Below are 27,651 nucleotides of genomic sequence, written 5' to 3' on the forward strand. Positions count from 1 at the left end.
GCCGACCCTTGGGGAATTTACTCCCCGGGCTCAGTTCAATTGCACAGTCATAACTCCTATGAGGAGGCAGAGACGCAGACTCATTCTCACTAAATACATCATAAAAGTCCGCCAAATATTCAGGAACATCATGCGACTGAGGAGAGGTGGAAAACACCGGAGCCTCACTAAAGGCACACCGACAACCCCAACTCACCACAGACACAGATTTCCAATCCAAAACTGGATTATGAATTTGCAACCAGGGAAACCCCAGAACAATGGTATCATGCAGATTATGCAACACCAAAAATCTGCAATTTTCTTGATGGTCTGGGGCGACCCGCATTACCACCTGGGTCCAAAACTGAGGTTTATTTTTTGCCAAAGGAGTAGCATCAATCCCCCTCAAAGGGATAGGCGTCTGCAGAGGTGTCATCGGAAATCCACAACGTTTAGCAAAGTCCAAGTCCATTAGGTTTAGAGCTGCTCCCGAATCCACAAAAGCCTTGGCGGAAAATGTGGACAGGGAGCAGATCAGAGTAATAGCCAGAAGAAACTTAGGTTGAACACCACCAACAGAAAACGTGTGTGCAAAGCGTTTCTCTCGTTTAAGACAGACAGAAATAATATGCGAGGCATCTCCACAGAAAAAACACAACTTATTACGCCTTCTGAACTCCTGACGCTGCTCTCTGGACAAAACTCTATCACATTGCATAGGTTCAGACATTTGTTCAACAAGTGGCAGAAATAATATGCAAGGCATCTCCACAGAAAAAACACAACTTATTACGCCTTCTGAACTCCTGACGCTGCTCTCTGGACAAAACTCTATCACATTGCATAGGTTCAGACATTTGTTCAACAAGTGGCAACACTACTCGTGCAGTTTTGCGTTCGCGCAAACGCCGATCAATCTGAATGGCTAATGACATAGAATCGTCAAGACCAGAGGGAACAGGAAATCCCACCATAGTATCTTTTACGGCTTCTGACAAACCCTTCTGAAAGAGAGCAGCCAGGGCATTATCATTCCAGGTAGTAAGTACCGCCCACTTTCGGAATTTTTGACAGTACGATTCTGCAGAATCTTGACCCTGGTTCAATGCCAGCAGGGTCTTTTCAGCCTGATCAATGGCATTAGGTTTGTCATACAACAACCCCAAGGCTTGAAAAAATGCGTTCACATTAGTCAGAATAGGATCATCAGGTTTCAAAGAAAACGCCCAATCCTGGGGATCGCCACGCAGCAAAGAGATGACAATTTTAACCTGCTGCGCGGAGCTCCCTGACGAGTTAGGCTTCAAGGCAAAAAATAATTTACAATTATTTTTGAAATTCAAAAATTTAGACCGATCCCCAAAAAATACATCAGGTGTGGGAATCTTTGGTTCAGAAGCATGTGAATGAGCAAGGTAGGCGGAAATTCCCCGCACTTCCGCAGCGAGCTGCTCCACATAATCAGACAATTGCTTTATCTCCATTGAGAGAAAAAAAAAATCCCCCTACGGCCTCAGAGATATAGAGGAAAAAATATACACACCTTTTTTTTTTTTTACAATTCTTTCCTGCTATTGAGTACCCTAGGATCTGCGGTTTGGTGGGTGATTCTGTTATGAACGAGTAACCGTAGGAGGCAGACACAAAAATAGAAGCTAAGTCCAGAAAACCGGAGAAGTTGGCAACTATCAGATTGCAGACCCCTGAACCTAACAACACAACTAGCAGTAGCCGTGGGGGTTCCTATGGTGCCCTAGACCCCTCGATCACAGCCGGAGAAACTAAATAGCCTAAAGACAGAAAAGGAAATCTAAACTGCCCCAGAGCAGACCCCAAAGTAAAAGGCAGCCCCCAACATATAATGACGGTGAAGCAAGATGAAAAAACACTCACACAGATAGAAAGATAGGCTGAGCAAATGATGGGGCCCAAACTCACTAAAATAGGACAGGATAGGAGAGCTGTTGTCTGCAATCTGCAAAAACCCTATGAAATACATAAGCCAACAGGCTGATATGGAAAAAGGCCCTGAAGCAGCTAGGCTTCAAAAACTATATCAGCACTAAGGTATTTTCTGAAGACAGAGCTAAAGGAATTCAGCTCACCCAGGCAGGGAAAGACAGAAATCCAGAAAAACAAAAGTCAAAGCACAAATGCAAAAAGCAGAGCAGAAAACTTAGCTTTAGGAGAGCAGGAATTCAGACTGGTATCCAAGGATCCCACAGAGAAATCACCCGCAGGGCAGGAGGGCGTGAACAGCCTTATATCCAGTCAGTGACTCCACTCAGCCAGTCATCATCATTAGTCTCAGATGTTTGATAATCAGGCTCACTACCTTTCTTAACCAGCAGAGGGAGTTCATCGGGCCTGAGTAATGAAGGGGAAAATGAACTCACAACAGTGAAGGTAAAACAGTGTGGTAATGCTTTATTGAACCACAAAGCAGGCAGATAACACATAGAACAGTCCCAACCTGGATTCTTTCAGACATATGTGGGGTTTCAGTGATGATCAATGAAGCAGTCCTGTGTCCTTCCAGTCGGGTCTGTAGTATCCTAAGCTGAAATCTTGAAGAGTCACACTGACCAGAAGAAAAAGTCTCTTTATATAGTTCTCAACTGGCCTTCAACCAGCATCCAGAGGTCAGAGAGAGATATGAATGAGGCCAACCTGCATTGTTCAATTATGTAAGCTATTTGCATAGTTTTCCTTCCTCTGTTTGGGAATGCCAAGAAACTGGCTGGCATAAGCAATGTAAGTAATCAGCATATCGGCACATATCATTGTTCAGTGGCCATGCCTTACTATTTTCCAAAAGAAAACAGAAGATAAACTATAGGAGATAATATATTAGAGGTAAATATTTGTCCTCCAAGAAAAGTCAATACTTCAGACAACAGTTTATGATTCTGGGCCTACTCATTTTACGTCTGTCATAATTAAGAAGAAATGCTGTGTCATCACATTCCTCCCCATTCTTAATTAGCCCTGAAGACTGCTGGATCCAGTAGTGGATCGCTGTTGACGGGCTTCCAGACGTGATAGGCTTCCGGTCATCCTTCTCTACTTGTCTGGACAGTCCATCCAGTCCATACAAGGCTAGTTGATCTGACGATCACAACCTGGCTTCATCTTCCAGGGTTGGTTACTTTACCTGTGGCACGCACACAGAGAAGAGGTACCGACAAGCGTAGGAAGATGACAGGCCATTGAGGTACAAGGCCAGTTAACCTGAGAGTCACAACTTGGTTCTCAAACGTATCCATGGTTCAGTAATGAAAATCTGTATTCTTCAACTGGGGCCGAAAACCTCTAGGTTGTTTCCTGTAGAATGATAGATCCATGCTCCTCGTGATGGAGCCATAATGCAAAATGGCTGCTGTCCTGTCTCTGGTCCTTTTGGATGTATGAGTGTCTTGGCAGAATCTCTAGCTGTCTCTCTCTTAGTCTCTATGTCTATGCTTCTCTTTATAAAGAGGCATGTATTCTATTTTTAGATTTAACAAGTGTCCTTTCTAGCATCACAGAAAAGGGGAAGAATGGTGATGAGATCAAGTAGCATTACTTGATTATTTAATCTATTTGCATAGTTTTTCCCTCTGCTTTCGAAGTCATCAAATTGACTCCATAACACAATGCATGATTAGCATATCTGCAAACATCACTAGTCATCAAAGATAAGAACACACTATGTTATATGAAATATCAGCTTGCAAGTCAATATTACAGGCTTACATGAGTATAGATAACAGGGTATTCTTCTTGGTTTGCTAGAAATAGTTGTCTGGTTAATTAAGAAACAATCGTGTTTCTTCACAGTTGTCGTCAGCCGAAAGAGACAATGATGTAGGCAATACAGAACTTTTGGCATTTGAAGAGTGGCGTAATTTTTTGGAGGAGACAGTTCACATGATAACAGTTATAACTGATCATAAAAACTTGATGTACCTAGAATTTGCTAAATGTCTGAATCCCAGGCAACCTAGATAGTCTTTGTTTTTCTCCAGGTTTAATTATGTGGTCACTTACCATCCCGGGATTAAGAATTTTAAAACGGATGCTTTGTCTCAGAGTTTCCCAGGGACTGGGAGTACTGATGATGCTGTTCCTATTTTACAAAAAGGGGTGGTTGTCTCCGTAGTGTGTTCTGAACTTGAGGGTGAGGTGTTGAAGTCTCATGGGGATACCCCTGCTGGTCCTTCAGTGAATTCGTTTGTACCTGTATATCTGCATCTCAAAATTTTAGAGGCCCATCATTACCCTGCTTTGGTTGGTAACCGAGGTAGTAAGGCAACCATGGACCTCCTTTCTTGATGTTTGTGGTGGCCAAGGTTGCGTAAGGATGTAGTTGACTTTGTGTCTTCTTGTAGTGTTTGTGCGCATTCTAAGACTCTGCATACTCATCTACCTGGGGTTCTTTTACCATTAACCATTCCTGACCGGCCATGGACTCATTTATTCATGGATTTCATTATGGATTTTCCTTCATCCTCGAGTAAAACTGTTATCTTAGTTGTGGTGGATAGGTTTAGTAAAAATGGCACACTTTGTTGGTTTACCTGCTCTCCCTAATGCCAAGACTCAGGTGTTAGTTACTGAGATCGTGAAGCTTCATGGGGGTTCCCTCCGATGTGGTGTCTGATTGGGGGACCCAATTTCTATTTAAATTTTGGAGGGTGTTTAGGGATGCATCTATCATTTTCCTCCATGTTCCACCCTTAAACTAATGGTCAGACTGAATGCCTAAACCAAACTTAGGAGACATACCTCAGATGTTTTGTGTCAGATAACCTGGAGGATTGGTCTTCTTTTTACCACTGGCTGAGTTTGCTTTAAACAATCGTCAGTTAGTCCTCTGGTAAAGGCCCCGAGATCGCTGCTGAGAAACAACTTTTGTGACGTAACAGCGATCTCACCAGCGAGATCGCTGTGTGTGACAGCGATCAGCGAGCGGCCCCCCTGCCGGTATCGCTGATCGCTGGAAGAAACCTCTGGACATTTCTTTGGTCGCTGGTCTCCCGCTGGCCAGCACGCATCGCTGTGTGTGACAGGCGGGAGACCAGCGATCAGGTGTAAAAAATAATAAAAAAAATAAAAAATATAGTTATTCTCACCTTCCGACGTCCCGTTCAGCCATCCTGCCTCTCTCCACGCTCCGGTCCCAGTGATCCTTTGCACGAATGACCGCGAGACTTTGTTATCCCTCGAGACCGTGACATCTCACGGTCATTCTCGCAAAGGATCACTGGGACCGGAGCGTGGAGAGAAGCAGGAATGCTGCGCGGGACATCGGAAGGTGAGAATAACTATATTTTTTATTTTGATTCTATTTTTTACAGCGATGGCCAGCGATGCCGGGCACTCGCTGATGAAGCTGTCTGTGTGACAGCTCACCAGCGATCACATAGCGATTCACCAGCGATCCTGACACCTTGATATCGGTGTCGGGATTGCTGGTAAGTCGCTTAGTGTGACGGGGCCTTAAGTCACCATTTTTTGGCACATATGGCTTCCATTCACAATTCTGTACCTTCAGTAAAGATGAGTCTTTTGGTGTTCCTGAGGAGGAACAATTTTCATCTTTGCTTTCATCTGTGTGGGAAGGGGTTCAGAATAATTTAAAGATCATGGGACACAAATACAAATGTATGGCTGATAAGAAACAATTGTCAGGTTTGGACCTGGGGGTAAATGAGTTAGTATGGCTGTCCAAAAATATTAAGATCCTAGGTTTCTTAATCCTTATAAGGTAGTCACCGTAATCAACTCTGTAACTTTTCGTCTTAAGTTTCCACCGACTCTCAAGATTCATAATGTTTTTCACAGGTCTTTACTCAAATATGCTGTGCCTGTGGTTCTATCACCTTTACCACTGCCAATAGTTGTTATTGATGGCAGTTTAGAATTTCAGGTAGCAAGAATCGTTGATTCCCATAAGGTTCGCCACACTGTACAGTACCTCGTATATTGGAAGGAGTATAGTCCTGAGGAGAGGATGTGGGTGTCGGCATCTGAAGTTAATACCGGTAGGTTGATGCGGTGCTTTCATTTGGCCCATCTTGTGACCCCTCGTAGAAGGGGTCACATTAGGAATTGCTGATCCTCCATTTAGTCTGTGTGTTTTGTTGTTTGTTCCTCATTAAATGGACTTTGTTTCCATTGGTGCTGAAGAGGTTAACAACTCTTTGCTTTCTGGTTGAAGACATGCCGCTCCATCTCACAGCTGCTCTTGACCTGCTTGTTTTCTCCCTCTATCAAACCTGGCCAGACCTTCTCATCCCCGCTTATGAAGGTTTACTTCCTGGCTTGCTGGAGTTGGTGTGCTGAAGTTGGAGTTAGTTGCTGCTGGAGATTGTTGTTTGCTGGCTTTGGGTGTATGCTTTCTCCATTATCCTATTCCCATTTGGTTTGTACATACCTATCCTTCCCTATATTCCTCTCTACCGTTGGTGAGTGTTTTTGTATGTAAGTTGCTTTTTGTTATCCCTGTTTGCCTTACATGTTTATACACTAACATATCTGTCCTGGGCCTCCTGGAGGAGGGGACAGCTTAGGACATATCAGGAGCATAGTAAGGTCAGATACTCGGGCCTCTCTGCCTTCAAGAGATCCCCCAGGACAGGGATAGCTAGGGTCCCAGTTCCAGGGACAGTTTGAGGCCCCCTTCCTTACCGAAGACCATCATAGCATAACAGGACACAGAAACACTCCTTTATAGGGGTTGTCTTGCAAATTGCCTATAATTTCTACCTGTTGTATGTTCCATTTGCACTACTACTGGAGAAATTGATTCACAATCAGTGTTGCTTCATAACTGGACAGGTTGATTTCACAGAAGTGTGATTGACTTGGAGATGCATTCTGTTGTTTTAAGTGTTCCCTTTATTTTTTGAGCAGTGTATTAATACAATACTTTTATGTATTTCTAGAATTCTTTATTGAAAATGATAAAACAAGATAATTACTGGCTAGGACTGAGACGAAATCCCGAAGACATTGAGACATGGGAATGGACAGATGGTTCACCTCTGACATTCAGGTAATAGTATGCAATGAATCTTCATTACATAAAGTGTCATGACACAAACAACATGCCAGAGTATTGAATAAATGCCCTTAAAGGAGTTGTCTTATGTTATGGCTCCTCCCATGAGAAGATAATCAGCTGCAATCACCAGCGCATGTGTCATCTGTGCAATGCATGGGCAGACTAGATCCACAAGGGCAAAAGCTACTATTTGCAGTTACTCCTTTGTCAGTTCTCCTCATGGCACCATCCCAATTCCATAAATAGTAATCCCCTATAGAATGGTGCCCTAGCTGTCTGCCATCCAGTGTTCCTTTAGGTTGAGTTCTTTAGAAATTAAAGACTTAGAACAGCCTTAAAAATGAGTTGTCCTGGCATAATAAAACTTTGCCAAAGGATGAGATATGTAAAAAATAACTAACTCAGTAATACTCAACAGACCCATCCGAATCCAGCGCTGCTGTCTCTGTGGTGTCATCACCATTCCAGCAGCCTCCAGACTGCTATAGTTTCAGATTGGATCAGGTGACTCAGCAGTTCAGCCGCTGGTGGAACGGTGACCAACACTTCCTGTCGGTGCACATACTATGGAATATCATTCGCAGGATACAGGTGGGTGCCGTTGAGTATGACCGAGTTTGTTATTTTTTTTGCATATCCTGTCCCCTGGCAATCACGTGACGGGTATGCCAATGGGCGGGATCAATGATGCGCTTCTGGCCAGTGTGTGTTAAGTCCTGCTGTGAATGATTGACAGCAGAATCTTACTGGTTAACAGTCATGCCTCCACCTTCGGCTATTGGAGACATTTGATGGCTGATTAACCTCTTCATGACCAGAGGTATTTTTGGTTTTGCGTTTTTGCTTTTTGCTTCTCTTCTTCTCAGAGCCATAACTTTTTTATTTTTCCGTCAATATGGCTATGTGAGAGCTTGATTTTTGTGGGACAAGTTGTATTTTTGAACAACACCATTGGTTTTACCATGTCATGTACTAAAAAATGGGAAAAAAAATTCCAAATGCGGTGAAACTGCAAAAAAAAGTGCAATCGCACACTTCTCTTTTGTTTGGCTTTTTTACTGAATTAACTAAATGGTAAAACTGACCTTCCATTATGATTCTCCAGGTCATTATGAGTTTATAGACACCAAACATGTCTAAATTCTTTTTTTATCTAAGTGGTGAAAAAGAATTCCAAACTTTGTTAAAAAAAATTGCGCCATTTTCCGATACCCGTAGCATCCCTTTTCATGATCTGGGGTTGGGTGAGGGTTTATTTTTTGAGCGCCGAACTGACGTTTTTAAAGATACCATTTTGGTGCAGATACGATCTTTTGATCGCCTGTTATTGCATTTTATTGCAATGTTGCCGAGACCAAAAAAACGCATTTCTGGCGTTTTGACTTTTTTTCCTCGCAAAACCATTTAGCGATCAGGTTAATCCTTTTTAATTGATAGATCGGGCGATTCTGAATGCGGCGATACCAAATATGTGTATGGTTGATTTTTTTATTGTATTATTTTGAATGGGGCGAAAGGGGGGTGATTTGAACTTTTTTATTTTTTTATATCTTTAAAAACATTTTTTTTCACTTTTGGCATGCTTCAATAGTCTCCATGTGAGACTAGAAGCTGCCACAACCCGATCGGCTCTGCTACATACAGACGATGATCAGATCGCCTCTATGTACTAAAATTATTCACTTGCTATGAGTGCCAACCACCGGGTGGTGCTCACAGCAAGCCGGCAGTGACAACCATGGAGGTCTCCAGGAGACCTCTGGTTGTCATGACAATGAGCCGGTGGTCAGTGATCACATGACGGGAGTTACCGGTGGGCAGATTTGCAGCCCAATGGCCGGAAGCGCTCATTAAATGCCACTGTCAGCAGCATTTAATGGTTTAATAGCCGCGGGTGGATCGCAATTCAACCCTCAGCTATTCTGGGGCACGTGTCAGCTGTTCAGAACAGCTGACATGTCCCAGGAAAGATATGGGCTCGTCTCCGGACCCCGCATCAATCAGCCATTAAGTGCAGGGGAAGATGCAGGCTGGGAGAAATACGTCAACGGTCGTGAAGTAGAGTGAGACTCTTTGGCCGGGGTCAGACTTGCAAGAAACTCGGACGAGTCTTGCACGTCAATACCCGGCACTGCCAACTGGCACTCGGACTGGAGCGTTCAGCTGCATGTATTTCTATGCAACTGAGCCCTCTGGTCCTGAGTGCTGGAGGCAGTGCTGGGTATTGAGACGCGAGACTTTTGCGAGCTTCTCGCAAGTGTGACCCCGGCCTTGACTCATTTTGCCTCTTCTCATGCCTATGTTTCTTAAGCATAAAGTAAAACTTTCAGGATCAAAATAAGAAGCCTTCCGTCACACCAGGCCTTTCTTACTGACAATTACCTTTGAGGACATTTAGCCTTCTCACGTTCTCACTTCCTGGGTTTGTGAGGTGGTGTTCTCATGCTACAAAAATAAAACTTCATTGGTTGTACTCTTTCTTTTGGTCAACTAAGGAGAATGCTTCAAAGGTTTTTATGCCAAGTCTTTCTGTGATCTGAGAGGTCGTCCAGTCTTCGATCTCAAGTGCCTCATTAACAACATCATATTTCATCACTTTCGAACTGAGACATTGAGGTCAAAATCAAATCAATGTAACCAAGGAATTCTTATCCCCGATAAACATCAAGAATGCAAATCTACAAATATCTATCTGTGCTGCCTACCCCATAAGTGGCTCATCATTTTTGCAAACCAAGCAAGCACTTGAATCTTCACAAAGGACCTACCCTATTCAGTCGTCCATCTTTCTTTAATTTGAAGTGGATCCATATTTTGCCTATTGGATCAGTTTCAAATGGAACAAAACAGATGGCAATTTAACAGATCTGTTTTTCCATAGACTTCAATGTTAAAAAAATGGATCCAGTTGAATTTTTTTTTTAGCTGGACAAAAAGTTGTGTCTGCACAACTTTTTCATTAACAGATTGCTACTTGATCCATTCTAATGGATGATTACTGGACATGTGAACGTAGCCTAACCTCTTCACTGTGATAAATCAACAGTGGTGTTAGCTCCTAATTAGTGATGAGCATACGTGCTCGTGTAAGTCATGCACCGAGGGTGTTGTTCCAGATACAATGGAGTCACAGACGGGAAAAGAACCAATTTCACACAGTCCACTTTCCGTAACTATTTTACTTAGATGAAATTATTCTTACTCGGTTTTGATAACCACACCAAGAGAACACATCAAATATTTTCACCAGAAGGTTATATCCTCTGTGCTGAACAGCTCGGCACCCAAGAGAGCTGTTTCCGTTATATTCTCTACGTAAATTTACCTGTTGGCGTACCTGACTGAACCGACTGCCGTTACCTTATTACATCCTGAGAGAAGCTGGTTTAATTAGATGAGAGCAAAGCCCAGGCTTGGCGGCGGTTTAGCACAGTGATTCATAATCCTAAGAATATATACTTCTATACTTATTTCCCAACAATATATTCCCCACCAGCTCCGGTTTAATCTCAAGAAAACTAGAGGAAAAGTCCATCCTCAGCTATATTAAGTATATTCCAAAATTAACCATATTTACATACATATCAGCAAAGGTGCCGTGGACAAAGTCTGTTGGAGCGGAACCACTGCTCCATTTTATATTGTTCCACAGAGATTTCCAGCAGACAAATAGGAAACATAAGTCTTGGCTGGGGTTCGCTGCATGCTGTGTCAGCACCAAAGAGTAGCATAGAATATTCAGTCACTCAACCACAAAAGAACGTGGTCTGTAAAGTCAATATACTTAGCTAACTAACTATAGGCCTTTTATCCCTTGGTGCCGAAAATATATTGTGATGCGTGCATGTTTAATTACTGTGGCGTCGCCGGGGGCTTTAGAGTCCTTTCACCGGGTCTGCTCTGAACAAAATAATCAGCACATACAGGCGCAGCTCCTCCAGCTGGTGAGCAATACCGAGGATGCTTGTGGCGTGACTCTCTCACGGGGCGTAGCACCTCTCTCTCTAGGTCCCAGTCACTTCTGTTCCTTACCAGCTTGTATGACAGGAATTCCCTCGCAACAGGACAGGTTTGGATCCAGGACCAGCTCTTCTCAAAATCAGCCACCGCTTCTAACTCAGAGGGGTGCTGTCACGAGAGGATGTAATAGGATCCTTCTCCAGCACAGCTTCACTCACCCCTCATTCCAGCAGATCCTGCACAAGATGGCCGCGCTTCCGTTTCATTTTATGTAAACCTACAAAAACAGCTTAGGGGAATAAAACAGTTCCTTGCTTTGGCAACACTAAATGTATTTTGGTCCTGCCAATAAAGCCTATTTGAGTTTGAGACTTTTAATCATGTTCAACAACAGCGACATCCTGTGGCCAGTTAACAAAATTAACTATAAAGAAGCAAATATATTTACAGCAAGTACAGGGATTATTCAAGCATGCGTATAAGTATCCTCAGTTATACCGCCTTGGTGGGCCGACACACATCTTACACTCGGATAAGGTATTATCTGAACATGCTTGTGTGCTGAGTGTCTTTGGCGTGCTCGAAAAATATGTTTGAATCCCTGCGGCTGCATGTCTTGGGGCTGTTCAACAGCTGCAACACATGCAGGGACTGACTGCATATTTTTCAAGCATGCAGAAGATGTGGCGCCCCTGAGGGTTCAGTCGCCACAGAGATACTGCACCTCCTCCTGAGGTGTAGTATTCCACTCCCCAGGTATGATGGTAACACTTGACCAGACTCCAACACCTACATCCAGCACAGACACCTTAGAACAGCAGAGCACCCTTTATGGCAGCTGCTTTGGTCCATGAAGGGTGCTGGGTGGTGGGTGGAGCTTAGAAACACTAGAGGGGAAACCTGACAGGAAGTTAGGTCAGAATCCCCAGAGATAGGGAGAAAGACAGTTTCCCCACTGGGGGAAGGAGGGAAAGGACCTAGATGCAGCAGCCTCCTGTGAACTGGAGCTGCTAGTAAGGAAAGAGAAAGAAAGAAGGATGAGTTGTTCAGAAGGAAGATAGATAAGAACAGAACGTGAGGAGGAAAGAGACTGGGGATGAGGGCTAGAGCGGAGCCCTTCTCTAAGTTTATTGCCCCAAGGCCGGGCGCCGGTATCCGAGGCTGTGTGTGATACTAATGATCCTACAGCAGAAACCGGAGGAATAGAAGTTGTGACCACTTTATTCCCACCTAAGACTCGTAGACACAGCAGCAACATGTGTGAGGCGGGACATGATGATATGGAGTCCCCGAAGTAGGCTACAGCTGCCTGTCATGCAAGTGGAGTTCTAAGGAACAGCAAGAAAGAGGAACTTGAGTGTAATTCAGAACTACAAGTACTTCAGATTAGCACTAGTAAAGAGATGTTCAGAAAAGGCACATTTGGAAGGGAGTGCAGGAAGGGTTAATCCATCTGCCTGGAAGTTGGCTGAGCCCCTGACCTGGAGGACACAGTACTGAAGCGGGCATCTGTCTGTGCCAGAGACGTGAGTAAACTATCGGAACCACACTCAGCTGTGTCATTGCCTTCTTCCTGCGCTGACCTACTCAGCACTGCTACATCTCTGTGCCTAACACTACACCATCCACCGCAACATCTACTATCACTACCCTGGGACTACAGCTCTGCCTGTGGAGAGCTATTACATTGTTGCTGCACCACACCATCTGTCCCAGAGGATCTGCACTGCAACGCTGGTCCCCCTTCTGACCAGATACCACAGGTGGCGTCACGAACTACCTTCATATAAACGTTATTCGATTCCACCTATTTTGCATGGACACCCAGGGCCACGGACCGGGTCACCACCACCGCGACACTTCCCCTTTAAGAGACCGGCCCGGTACCGAGTAAAGTGGAGCGAGTAATCCCACACTTTCCCTGGGGGTGATTCAAAGACACTCGGTTAGCATAAGAGCATGTTTAGATAACACCCTATGGAAGCATGTTTTCTCATTACTTAATCTTTCAGTGCCCTTGATCAGCAGGTATACTGCCTTAAACCCTTTCATAAGGATCCTGGCACCAACACTGGCATATATACCAGTGGATGGAATTGCAGGTTTTCTCTGTGATACTGTATACTGTGAGAGAGGAGGATGTGGTGCAGAAGTAACAGAAAGTAAAAAGAGTTGACATCGGATTGTCTCAGTGCAGAGCATATCAAATCAAGAAAAATTTGCCTTTAGCGGGTATGGGGAGATAAAAGTGCACTTGAAATATAATGTAAAAAAATTTTAAAAATAATTTAAAAAAAGACACAAGTTCTAGTATACACAGTATTTACCCTGATTGTAACTTATTTTTTGTGATAATAGTTAACCTGTTTTTTTTTTTATAGTGCCTGGAATGCAGGTGAACCCAACAATGACTATGAAAAGGAACACTGTGCCGAAATTATCGGAAAAGTTCAATTGTGGAATGACCTCCCATGCAGTGAGAGGCGGAAATTCTTATGCAAGGGTATATGGAGTTGTTAAAAAGGGGATCTCTGCTTTGAACAATCCCATTTCTTAATGCCCCATCTATATCATAGAATCATAGAATCATAGAATCATAGAATCGTAGAGTTGGAAGGGACCTCCTGGGCCATCTGGTCCAACCCCCTGCTCAAAGCAGGATTCGCTAAATCATCCCAGTCAGATGTCTGTCCAGCCTCTGTTTGAAGACTTCCATTGAAGGAGAACTCACCACTTCTCGTGGCAGCCTGTTCCACTCATTGATCACTCTAACTGTCAAAAAGTTTTTTTCTAATATCTAATCTGTGTCTCCTCCCATTCAGTTTCATCCCATTGCTTCTAGTCTTTCCTTGTGCAAATGAGAATAAAGTTGATCCTTCTACAATGTGACAGCCCTTTAGATATTTGTAGACAGCTATTAAGTCTCCTCTCAGTCTTCTCTTTTGCAAACTAAACATTCCCAAATCCTGCAACCTTTCCTCATAAGACAGGGTTTGCAGACCGGTCACCATTCTGGTCGCTCTTTTCTGAACTTGCTCCAGTTTGTTGATGTCTTTTTTAAAATGTGGTGCCCAAAACTGGACACAATATTCCAGATGAGGTCTGACCAAAGAGGAGTAGAGGGAAATAATGACTTCACGTGATCTAGACTGTATGCTTCTGTTAATACATCCTAGAATTGCATTTGCCTTTTTTGCTGCTGCATCACACTGTTGACTCATATTCAGTCTGTGATCTATTAGTATACCCAAGTCTTTTTCACATGTGCTGTCACTTAGCCCTATTCCTCCCATTCTATATATGCTTTTTTCTGACGGCAACGATTTGGATTTCTGGATCACGGAGTGAACTACTTATACGATATATAAACCATAGTGCGAGAACATGCTGATTAGACAGAAAAATATTCAGGATTGAGAGTCCTCAGTGGTTGATACCTTTTAATGGCTAACTGAAAAGATGGTAACACATTGCAAGCTTTCGAGACTACTCAGGTCTCTTCATCAGGCATAGACTAATACAGAATCTGAAGAATCACATATTTATGCACAATACAGCACAGAAAAAATGCAATAGATGAGACAAGTGATGTGAAGCAGAATTATGATTATGGGAGAGGGAGAAACATAAATATTGGACCAGTTCATAGATAAGGAGTCCGGATGTTTTATTGTACTCTGATTGGGGTCTCCTAATGTGTTGTGATGCCCACACAAGGTCTTAGGAGCAAATTCCTTAATTGATGTAAAAAGACATAAATCCATGCGACTCATTCATTCCAGCATTGAGTGTGTCAAAGGTCATCATGAGCTTGTACTCCCAGACTCTTCTCTCTTTCTCTGAGATGTGAAGTTACCTTTCAATACCTGTAATTTCATATCCCTGGTGTTGTGGTCCATCATACAAAAATGTTTTGCACAGGTAGATCCATTCTTTTTTCTCTTATTGTGCTGATTAGACATTAATTTCCTGTACTAAGAACTCATTCCTAAAGCTCAGTTGTTTACATAATCACGTTTTTTTCTTCTAAAACTAGACTCTTGACATATTGTGTACATGCCACATATTACTGATTCAAAGTGTAAACTTTTGTAAAGAAAAACAAAAACTCCAAAATTATAAACTCATGTTTATCATTAAAAACAAAGCCTGATTATTCCTTCACCCCATTCCTGATAAAAAATAAAAGGTGGTCTCCCAAAATATAATGTGAGATATGATGGGTAAAGGAGATGATAATGAAGCGGGGCCAGGGCACATGTGTCATTTTGCTGTGGGCCGGAACTGAGTTCTGGTTGCCCTGCAGCCCCTCTTCTAAATGGATGTCTGGATGGAGTGTGTCATGTGGTGGAGTACATTCCTTACTCACTTTTGCTTTGGGAGCCCTCGTTACCTTCTCGTCCATGGGACTGGTTCCGGCTACAAAGAAGACCTTGGGTCCGGGATAACAGGTTCGACTTTATTGTGCAATTCGTTTACACATGGCTGCAGCATAAAAAATGGCTGCAGCTAAAAAGACAAAGTCTCTTTTTAGTGATGTACCTTTAGTTTTGTGATCCATCAGTCATTGACCCCATCCTGTCCTGAGACCAACCATCTTCACGTCACTCTGTGACCCGGCTGACGTCTTCCTCATCAGGGAGGCAGAGGCATGACTCTCTGTACCTCTTCTGGACCATAGGTCCAAGACTGTCTTGGCATCCAGATATGAGCGAAGCTGTGCCCACATTCTTCTAGGAAACTTATACTGACCAGAGCCGTGCTCTTCTGCCACAGTTTAGCTGCACTAGAACCTGCTAACTCTGCTATGTTTAGCCTTGCTCTCCACTCCACCCAGAATTCGCACTTCATGAGTCTTAGACTCTGACTAGATTGTCTTCTACTGACTGTAACCCAGAAAACATTCTCTTGAAACTTCATCTAACTCATTGCAAACTGTGGGCTAATTCCAACTCTATTAACTGTCTAATCCCTAGTGTAGTGCAAACTGTATCCCTATCTACTGTATGGTGTATGGTTTCCCTAGTGCACAGACCTCCCGCATTTCCAGGAATAGCCATAAGCATAGCCTGTAGGAGAACCGAATAGACAACAAAGGCCATAGGGATAAAATAAAACACCATCACAACCCCCTGTTGCCACGATGTCTTCTTCATCCCAGTCTCTCCCCTACAGTAACATAAAGATAACTTTTTGTATCCCACTTCCCACATCATTTCACAAGAATGTGGTTCAGAGCGGAGCAATGACAGTAACAAGCTGTAATAGGTAAGATGGGTGACGACACGAAGAAAAGTTCCTGTGGTCCTACCTAAGATCACTGGACGCTAGACAGGGGGACAGTTGATATTCTGTTTTCCCATTGGTCGTTCTTTCCTACTTACATGTAATAAAAAAATTCATTCTTATCCTTATTCTTATCTTCGAAGTAGTTCTGTGTCCCAAATGTAGCATTTAAGTCCTAATATCATTTAAAAAACAACACTCTAGCCTATTAATAGGTTTTCCTCTACTCAACAACCCCTTATAATGACTCCAGGGTGCTGGCTTAAGTAAATTGAAAAAAAAAATCTAAAATTACCTCCGGCACCGGCCTTCCATTCTCAACTCGCTGGTCCGAGATGTAGGCATAATTTTTTTTTTTTACTTAATCCGGCACAATGCGGCGGGAGGTGTCTTTCTTATTCATATGTACAGTAAGTGTCTTTTGCACATTTGTGCGCTTGATTTGCTAATATAATAACTAGATTTGAGCGAAATGGGTCGGTCAAATTCAAAAGTCGCCGACTTTCGCAAAACCTGACCATAGCATGAGGTCGGCCATGTGGTCGCCGACTCGAGCGCCAAAATCACGTTTTCATAATGCTTTCAGGCGCCTTTTCTCTGCCACTGAGCAAAGACGCACACTGTGGGCAGCGCGATGACATGGGCAGCGGCCACCACCATCTTCGAGAAGGGCATTGCAGTGATTGGCTGGCTTTGTGTGGCGTCACAGTGGCTATAAAAGCCCTGAGCGCAGACCGCCATCTTACTTCTGCCGATCTTAGCATAGGGAGAGGTTGCTGCTGCTCGTTCTCAATAGGGAGAGTGTTTAGGCAGGAAAGAAAAAAAAATCTGTGCTTCTGCTGATTTTCACTGTACACTACAGACCGTGAGGAGGAAATAGACTGGGGACTAGTGCTAGAGCGGAGCCCTTCTCTAAGCTTAATGCGCCAAGGTCAGGCTGTATGTGATACTAATGATCCTACAGCAGGCTGCCTTATAAGGCTACCTGACAGCTGCATTGCTGTGTGCACACTGCTGTGCAGACTGCTTTTTTCAAAGCAAAAATACTTTTATTCCTTTTTTCTGCACAGTTACCGAGCATTTATTTTTTCACACTCCATATAGAGGTGTACGCTCCTCACACACTACCATGTACCGGCTGGTATCATGGGCAAATACATGCTATATGTGTGTAAAAAAATAGACGGAGATTTAAATTTTTCCATACATACACCGTATAGAGGTGTCCGCTTCTCAAACAGTATCGTATATCTGCTGTTTGGATTACAGTCACATCTATACAGAGACAGCGTGTGTGTGACTCTGGAAAAAAATAGACGGAGATTTAAAATTTTACATACATACACCATATAGAGCTGTCCGCTTCTCAAACAATATCGTATATCTGCTGTTCGCATTACGGTCACATCTATACAGAGACAGCGTGTGTGTGAGACTCCGGAAATACATATACGGACATTTCCATTTTTCCATACACCGTATAGAGCTGTCCACTTCTCACAGTATCGTGTTATGATTGGGTCACCGAGGAGGAAAGCAAGACCAAGCTAAGACACAGAAAACCAGAGAGGTTGGTAAGTAAGAGGATTGCAGACCCCTGATCCTATCCACACAACTAGCAGTAGCCGTGGAGCGTACCAATGATGATTCTAGACGCCTCAACACAGCCGGAGAACTAAATAAGCCTAAAGCAAGAAAGGGGAAATCTAAACTGCCCCAGAGCAGACCCCAAAGGAATAGATAGCCCCAAACATATATTGTCGGTGAGACAAGATGAAAACACAAACGCAGGAAGGAAAATAGGCTGAGCAAACGATGGGGCCCAAACTAACTAGACAGGACAGGAAAGGAAAAACACTGTCTGCAATCACGCAAAAAACCCTGCAAAAAATGCCCAACACGTCTGATAGAAAAAACACTGAAGTCACTAGACTTCGCCCACTTTATCAGCACTCTGGTATATTCTGAAAACAGAGCAAAGAGAGGCCAATCTAATAAGGGACAAAAGCAAACTGGCACCACCAGTAACATAAGGATGGAAATTCAGCACAGCCCCAGCAGGGGCTGGCTGACCACACAAAACTGAAATAGACAAAACCAAATCAAATGTGAACAATAGCAAAAGAACACTTAGCTTGAGCATGCAGGGACTGAGCTGGAAACTAAGACCTCAGGAGGCAGGAAAAAATCACCAGCACAGATAGAGGGAGTCGGCTGTCTTAAATCCAATCAGAAACTCCAGATGTCAAATCGTCCTCCTCATTATCAGGTGACAGACCTCTGTTAATTAGATCAGCTCCATTACCTCCTGTAACCACCAGAGGGAGCCCGGAAAGAGAACTCGCAACCACTCTGTCAATATAACCAGCTCCACTGCCTTCATTAGTAACCAGAGGTAGGCCAGAAAGTGAATTCACAACAGTACCCCCCCTTGAGGAGGGGTCACCGAACCCTCATCCACGCCACCAGGCTGATCAGGATGGGCCCGGTGAAAAGCACGAACCAATCTATCGGCATGAATGTCAGAAGCAGAGACCCAAGAATTATCCTCCTGGTCATAACCCTTCTATTTGACCAAGTACTGGAGTCTCAGTCTAGCCAAACGAGAATCCAATATTTTCTCTACCTCATATTCCACATTGCCTTCAACCAACACAGGGTCAGGAGGTGCCGCCATAGGAACTACTGACTCCACAAACCTCTTCAACAGAGATTTATGAAACACGTTATGGATCTTAAACGTAACTGGAAGTGCCAATCGAAAAGAAACAGGATTAAGAATTTCCAAAATCTTATAAGGTCCAATGAATCTTGGCTTGAACTTTGGAGACACAACCTTCATAGGAATATTCTTTGACGACAACCAAACCATATCACCCACTTTAAACCGGGGACCAATGGTCCTATACCGGTTGGAAAACCGTTGGGCTTTTTCCTGAGAGGGACAACTTATCCACCACTTGGTCCCAAATCTGCTGTATTCTCTCTACCACAGTGTCCAGACCTGGGCAGGTCAAAGATTCCACTTGCCCTGAAGAAAATCGAGGATGAAACCCAAAGTTTCAGAAAAAGGGTGACATCAAAGTGGCAGAACTAGCTCTATTGTTCAGCGCGAATTCGGCAAAAATGAGACCCAGTCATCCTGATCAGCACATATAAAACATCTCAAATAGGACTCCAAAGTCTGGTTTGTTCTCTCAGTCTGCCCATTGGTCTGAGGATGACATGCAGAGGAGAAAGATAACTGAATTCCCAGATTGGTACAAAAAGTTCTCCAAAATCTGGAAACAAACTGGAATCCTCTGTCCAACACAATGATCTCAGGAATCCCATGCAACTGAACCACCTGTTGTAAAAGCAAGGGCACCAACTCTGAAGAAGATGGCAACTTTGGGAGTGGTACAAGATGGATCATCTTAGAAAATCTATCACAAATCACCCAGATAACAGTCATTCTCTGAGAGACAGGAAGATCAGAAATAAAATCCATTGAGATATGGGTCCATGGCCTCTTTGGCACCGGCAGGAGCATCAACAACCTACTAGAACGAGAACAGGGTTTAGAACGAGAACAAGTCCCATAGGACTGCACAAAATTCCTGACATCACGAGATAAGGCAGGCCACCAAAAAGACCGACTCACCAAATCTCTGGTACCAAAAATACCTGGATGACCAGCCAAAGCGGAGCAATGAATTTCAGACATTACTCTCTTCCTCCACTGGTCAGGAACATGCAATTTTCCCATAGGGCAATGCTCAGGTTTGTTCTCCTGAAATTCCTCCAGGGCACATCTCAAATTGGGCGAGATGGCAGAGAGAACTACCCTCTCACCTAGAATGGCTGTAGGCTCGGTCACAATAAGAGAATCCACAAAGAAACTCCTAGAAAGGGCGTCCGCCTTAACATTCTTAGTGCCCGGAAGAAAAGACACGACAAAATTAAAACGCGTGAAAAACAAGCCCCACCTAGCCTGTCTAGGATTCAAGCGCTTGGCTGATTCAAGATAAATGAAATTCTTGTGGTTGGTGAGGACCACAACTTGATGTCTAGCTCCCTCCAACCAATGTCTCCAATCTTCAAATGCCCATTTCATGGCCAACAATTCCCGATTCCCCACGTCATAGTTACGTTCAGATGGGGAGAATTTTCGAGAAAAGAAGGCACAGGGATTCATTTTAGAAGTCACCGAATCTTTTTGGGACAATACAGCTCCTGCACCAATCTCAGAAGCATCTACCTCCACCTGAAATGGAAGTGAGACATCAGGTTGCTGTAGAACCGGAGCAGAAGTGAATCTCTGCTTAAGCTCCTGAAATGCCGAGACTGCCTCTGGAGACCAATTCACCACATCAGTGCCCTTTTTGGTCAGATCAGTCAGTGGTTTGACAATACCAGAAAAATTACCTATAAATTCACGATAGAAATTAGCAAAACCCAAAAACTTCTGGAGAGCCTTCAAAGAAGTGGGCTGAACCCAATCATAAATGGCCTGTACCTTGGCCAGGTCCATTTCAATAGCCGACGGAGACAAAATAAATCTCAAAAATGAAATCCTCTGTACACCAAAGAGGCAATTCGATCCCTTAACATACAGGGAATTTTCCCTCAAAATCCGGAACACAGTCCGGACATGTTCCACATGAGAATCCCAGTCACTGAAAAAGATCAAAATATCATCCAGATAAATGATCAAAAACTTATCCACAAAGTCCCGAAAATATCGTTCATAAAGGATTGGAAGACAGGAGGAGCATTAGTGAGCCCAAAAGGCATCACCAGGTACTCAAAATGTCCCTCCAGAGTATTAAACGCCATCTTCCATTCATCCCCGTGCTTGATGCGAATAAGATTATACGCCCCCTGAGGTCAAGCCTGGTAAACCAGCAGGCACTTTTAACTCTGGAAAATAAATCAGAAATCAGGGGTAATGGGTACTGATATTTAACAGTGATTTTGTTAAGGGAACGATAGTCAATACAAGGCCTTAATGAACCATCTTTCTTGGTCACAAAAAAAAACAGCACCTAAGGGTGAAGAGGATGGTCTAATATGACCCTTCTACAAGGACTCCATGATATAAGATCGCATAGCATCATGTTCGGGTACCGATAAGTTGAAAAGCCGACCCTTGGGAAATTTACACCCGGGCGTTTAACTCAATTGCACAGTCATAACTCCTATGAGGAGGCAAAGACGCAGACTTACTCTCACTAAATACATCAGAAAAATCAGCCAAATAATCAGGAATATCATGAGACTGGGGAGAGGTGGAGAAAACAGGAGTGTCATTAAGAACACACTGACAACCCCAACTCACCACACACACAGATTTCCAATCCAAAACAGGATTATGAGTTTGCAACCAGGGAAAACCCAGAACAATAGTATCATGCAAATTGTGCAGCACCAAAAATTTACAATTTTATTGGTGGTCCGGAGTGACCCGCATTATCACCTGGGTCCAAAACTGGGATTTTGTCATGGTCAAGCGTGTGTCTGGAAGCAGCAACTACCGCAAGGTGAACCCTTAACACACGTGACCCTGGATACACCGCCTCCAGTGGGGCGAATTTAAATAATAAAACGTGCAGCAGGATACGCCGCCTCCAACCGGCGAATTTAGGCAATACACGGTATGTACAATAGTCTGGAAACCCCGCCTTCGATAAGGCGAATTTAAATAATAAGGGGGAACCTGGTTAACATTAACAATGGTGGGCCCTGCGACAGGGAATAGGGATGTGGAGACCTCCTGTGCTCCCCTGAGCCAGTGTCCCTGCACTCCTAACGTTCCCTATGCCGGTTCCGCATCGGGCGACGCACGCGTACCTCAAACCATGACTCGCCCTGACCTAAACCCTCACTAGGTAATTGGACTAATCCCACCACTGCACTAAACACACATGAGGAAAGATGACAAAACAGGGGAAACACCACTTAGCTTTGCTCTGTTGCGTATGCTCCTAGCAACAGAGCCCACCACCTGCGTGCATCTTCTCCACCCGGATCCATCACCATAACTGGATCCTTCACCATAGTGCAGCCTTGGAGCAGAGTCCAACACCAATTGCAGAAGTCCAGTAACAGAGTCCCAAAGATGAGTTCAGCTCCTGCCCAAAAAGTCAAGCATGCTTGAGTCCAGCTCTCAGCAACCAAGTCCTGCATGCTGAGTGCAACCCTCTCCATAGTCACCACTCCAGCAAGCCATGCAAGCACTTCCTGCCAACACCATAAACTGTGACTCCACCACGCCATGCCAGCCCTTCTTGCAGACCACATAGCTGCCACTCGTCCCCTCTGGCTGGGCTGCGCAGGACTCATGTTCAGCTCCTTCCTTCACCCAGCTTCCTTGTGAATGACTAACACACAATATCACCAACAGTGATTGAACACACCTGACTCTCTTTTATAGAACCTCACACCTGATTTATTATTAAGTGCACATTAAACCAAAGAAACAAAAGTGCACTACCGCTAACCACCACTGGGGCAACTTAGAACAAACGACACCAAGTGCAATAATTCTAATGGCCACCGGGGGCAATCAACCCACTTTGGCACCAAGCCAAAGGAAAAAAAGTTCACTTTGTGAATTTAAAATGTCAGATCCAAACTGGATCATGACAGTACCCCCTCCTTAATGAGGGGCCTCTGGACCCTCAAGACCACTCCTCATTAGGGAAACACCTACAGTGGGGACGCCCAGATCCTGAGTTCACCCCACCACTACCTGACACTTCAGGTTAATGACAAACGCACCGCTGGTATTGGCAATGTATGTTCCTTTAGGCACCACTCATCTCCACAGTGCCGACCTGGGGAACGAGTTTATGTATATGTATGTTTGCTATGAGCTGATCAGACTCCACAACACACTTCCACAAGATGTATTTTGGTGGCCACCCATACATGCTCGTTCACACACAGGTCCGGACCTGAACGTTTATTGCCACACATTCGTTTGTCATATTTTGGTGAACTCACTCTGGACTCGACAACAGAAGCGTCCCCCTGCTGTCACCACACTCACACCCCCGCTATTCACCAAGGGACACCACCCTCCAACCCTTTCACCATGAGGTCTAGGTCTACGCCTCTCAAGGTTGGCTAATGGCGAGGGTTGAGATATGCCCCCACTCCCCCGCAGCGCACTTGCTGCTCACACCTGGAGGAGAAGGGACCGGGATATGGAGGAAATATACACTCGCTGGTCGCTTTCCTCCACACGACCAGGAGAGGGCGGCTTCTTCGGTGGTATTGAAGATTTGGCGTGAGCCCCGCGGACTATACACCAGTCTGCTCACTACAGGGACGTACCCCTTCACCTCGGGGAACCCCAGGCAGCACCATGGGGACACCAATTCCACCCACCTGTCTGGTTACGTCCGCCTGTATGAACAAGTCCCACTCCCCAGCAACGACTCTAGGGGCTTTTTGCCAGACCGCAGCTGCCGTTTTGATTTCCTGGTTACCTGAGCAGAGGCTCCAGACCCTGATAACTGCTGCTGCAGTGGCTCTAACACACCATGCCGCTCCCCACTCACCTCAGTGAGTCCCGGCAGCAATTATTCACAGGTCTCCACATGGCCAAAGCTCACCAGGAAAAAAAAGTAAGGGTTGGTGATAATGTCATGGTCATGCGTGTGTCTGGACGCAGCGACTACCGCAAGGCGAACCCATAACAGACGTGACCCTGGATACACCGCCTCCAGTGGGGCGAATTTAAATAATTAAACGTGCAGCTGGATACGCCGCCTCCAACTGGTGAATTTAGGTAATACACGTTATGTACAATAGTCTGGAAATCCCGCCTCCAGTAAGGCAAATTTAAATAATAAGGGGGGAACCTGGTTAACATTAACAATGGTGGGCCCTGCGATAGGGAATAGGGACGTGGAGACCTCCTGTGCTCCCCTGAGCCAGTGTCCCTGCACTCCTAACGTTCCCTATGCCGGTTCTGCACCGGGCGACGCACGCGTACCTCAAACCCTGACTCGCCCTGACCTAAACCCTCACTAGGGAATTGGACGGTGCGGAAACTAATCCCACCACTGCACTAAACACACATGAGGAAAGATGACAAAACAGGGGAAACACCACTTAGCTTTGCTCTGTTGCGTACGCTCCTAGCAACAGAGCCCACCACCTGCGTGCATCTTCTCCTCCACCCGGATCCATCACCATAACTGGATCCTTCACCATAGTGCAGCCTTGGAGCAGAGTCCAACACCAATTGCAGAAGTCCAGTAACAGAGTCCCAAAGATGAGTTCAGCTCCTGCCCAAAAAGTCAAGCATGCTTGAGTCCAGCTCTCAGCAACAAAGTCCCGCATGCTGAGTGCAACTCTTTCCATAGTTGCCACTCCAGCAAGCCATGCAAGCACTTCCTGCTGACACCATAAACTATGACTCCACCACGCCATGCCAGCCCTTCTTGCAGACCACATAGCTGCCACTCATCCCCTCTGGCTGGGCTGCGCAGGACTCATGTTCAGCTCCTTCCTTCACCCAGCTTCCTTGTGAATGACTAACACACAATATCACCAACAGTGATTGAACACACCTGACTCTCTTTTATAGAGCCTCACACCTGATTTATAATTAAGTGCACATTATACCAAAGAAACTAAAGTGCACTACCGCTAACCACCACCGGGGCAACTTAGAACAAACGACACCAAGTGCAATAATTCTAATGGCCACCGGGGGCAATCAACCCACTTTGGCACCAAGCCAAAGGAAAAAAGTTCACTTTGTGAATTTAAACTGTCAGATCCAAACTGGATCATGACAGGTTTATTCTCTGCCAAAGGAGTAGCATCAATACCCCTCAAAGGGATAGGAGTCCACAGGGGTATCATGGGAAAACCACAACGTTTAGCAAAGTCCAAATCCATCAGGTTCAAAGCTACTCCTGAATCCACAAAAGCCTTAGCGGAAAATGTAAATAAGGAGCAGATCAGAGTAATTGCCAAAAGGAACTTAGGTTGTACACTGCCCACAGAAAATGTGTGCGCAAAATGTTTCTCTCATTTAGGGCAGTCAGAAATAGTATGAGAGGCGTCTCCACAGAAAAAACACAGCTTATTATGCCTTCTAAACTCCTGACATTGTGCCCTAGACAAAACCCTAGCACATTGCATGGGTTCAGACATTTGTTCAAAAGGTGGCAACGCCTCTCGTGTAGTTTTACGTTCACGTAAACGCCGATCAACTTGAATGGCTAATGACATAGAATCATCAAGACCAGAGGGAACAGGAAATCCCACCATAACATCTTTTACGGTTTCTGATAAACCCTTCCGAAAGAGAGCTGCTAAGGCACCGTCATTCCATGTAGTAAGGACCGCCTACTTTCGGAATTTTTGACAGTATAAGGCTGGTTTCACATTAGCGCATTTTCAGCGCGCGCACGGCCGGGGGTAGCTCCGCCCCCGAGCCGGCTCTCTGCCCGGCGTGCCCGCCCCTTGCTTGTAGCGCCGCCTCCTAGCGGACAGCGGCGCCTGCGATCGGCGCACCCTATCTTTAGCATAGGGTGCGCCGATCGTGCGCAGGCCGTGCGCTAGTTGCGCTTTGACCTGCGCTGCGCACTTTTGACGGTGCGCCGTGCGCGCCAAAATCAAACTTTTCGGATTTTGGCTCGCACGGCGCACCGTCAAAAGTGCGCAGCGCAGGTCAAAGCGCAACTAGCGCATGGCCTGCGCACGATCTGCGCACCCTATTCTAAAGATAGGGTGCGCCGATCGCAGGCGCCGCTGTCCGCTAGGAGGCGGCGCTACAAGCAAGGGGCGGGCACGCCGGGCAGAGAGCCGGCTCGGGGGCGGAGCTACCCCCGGCCGTGCGCGCGCTGAAAATGCGCTAATGTGAAACCAGCCTAACTCTGCAGAATCCTGACCCTGGTTCAATGCCAATAGGGTTTTCTCAGCTTGATCAATAGCATTAGGTTCATCATACAACAACCCCAAGGCTTGAAAAAATGCATCCACATTAGTCAGAATAGGATTTCCAAGTGTCAGAGAAAAAGCCCAATCCTGGGGATCGCCGCGCAGCAAGGAGATGACAATTTTATCGTGCTGCACAGAGCTCCCCGATGAGTTACTTTTTTTTTTTTCACAATTCTCTCCTGCTTTTGAGTACCATAGAATCTGCGGTTTTGGGCTGGTGATTCTGTTATGATCGGGTCACCGAGGAGGAAAGCAAGACCAAGCTAAGCCACAGAAAACCAGAAAGGTTGGTAAGTAAGTGGATTGCAGACCCCTGATCCTATCCACACAACTAGCAGTAGCCGTGGAGCGTACCTACGATGATTCTAGACACCTCGACACAGCCGGAGAACTAAATAAGCCTAAAGCAAGAAAGGGGAAATCTAAACTGCCCCAGAGGAGACCCCAAAGGAATAGATAGCCCCCAAGCATATATTGTCGGTGAGACAAGATGAAAACACAAAAGCAGGAAGGAAAATAGGCTGAGCAAACGATGGGGCCCAATCTAACTAGACAGGACAGGAAAGGAAAGACACTGTCTGCAATCACGCAAAAAACCCTGCAAAAAATGCCCAACACGTCTGATAGAAAAAACACTGAAGTCACAAGACTTCACCCACTATATCAGCACTCTGGTATATTCTGAAAACAGAGCAAAGAGAGGCCAATCTAATAAGAGACAAAAACAAACTGGCACAAACAGTAACATAAGGATGGAAATTCAGCACAGCCCCAGCAGGGGCTAGCTGACCACACAAAACTGAAATAGACAAAACCAAATCAAATGTGAACAATAGCAAAAGAACACTTAGCTTGAGCACGCAGGGACTGAGCTGGAAACTGAGACCTCAGGAGGCAGGAAAAAATCACCAGCACGGATAGAGGGAGTCGGCTGTCTTAAATCCAATCAGAAACTCCAGATGTCCAATCGTCCTCCTCATTATCAAGTGGCAGACCTCTGTTAATTAGATCAGCTCCATTACCTCCTGTAACCACCAGAGGGAGCCCGGAAAGAGAACTCGCGACCCTTCTGTCAATATAACCAGCTCCACTACATTCATTTGTAACCAGAGGTAGGCCAGAAAGTGAATTCACAACAGTTTTGTATATCTGCTGTTTGGATTACTGTCACATCTATACAGAGACAGTGTGTGTGTGTGTGTGAGACTCTGTAAATACATATACGGACATTTCCATTTTTCCATACACCGTATACAGCTGTCCGCTTCTCAAACAGTATCGTATATCTGCTGTTCGGATTGCTGTCACATCTATACATAGACAGCGTGTGTGTGTGAGACTCCGGAAAGACATATACGGACATTTCCATTTTTCCACACACCGTATAGAGCTGTCTGCTTCTCAAACAGTATCGTATATCTGCTGTTTGG

At 44.9% G+C, this 27,651-nt stretch overlaps 1 protein-coding gene and 1 long non-coding RNA gene across 4 annotated transcripts in view; one reads left to right on the forward strand and one right to left on the reverse strand.

Annotated features, from left to right (window-relative positions):
- LOC141100345 (uncharacterized) overlaps positions 1-11,469 on the reverse strand; it is a 140,972-nt gene extending 129,503 nt beyond the window's left edge. The window contains exon 1 of one of the 3 annotated variants that reach the window (XR_012234679.1): positions 11,063-11,469. This is a non-coding gene — a long non-coding RNA (uncharacterized lncRNA). The remainder of the gene's footprint in view (positions 1-11,062) is intronic. The other 2 variants (XR_012234677.1, XR_012234678.1) reach the window with 2 other exon arrangements.
- Positions 1-13,876, forward strand: part of LOC141100343 (C-type lectin-like) — a 129,545-nt gene extending 115,669 nt beyond the window's left edge. Inside the window, exons 9-10 of the mRNA XM_073588759.1 lie at positions 6,912-7,021; positions 13,372-13,876. Of these exons, the coding sequence (XP_073444860.1) occupies positions 6,912-7,021; positions 13,372-13,510 (249 nt within the window). The 3' untranslated portion in view covers positions 13,511-13,876. The remainder of the gene's footprint in view (positions 1-6,911; positions 7,022-13,371) is intronic.
- The last annotated feature ends 13,775 nt before the right edge of the window (positions 13,877-27,651 follow it).

This window comes from Dendrobates tinctorius, unplaced genomic scaffold (genome assembly GCF_039654945.1).
Source record: "Dendrobates tinctorius isolate UK_male_01 unplaced genomic scaffold, ASM3965494v1 ptg000104l, whole genome shotgun sequence".
Lineage (NCBI taxonomy): Eukaryota > Metazoa > Chordata > Amphibia > Anura > Dendrobatidae > Dendrobates > Dendrobates tinctorius.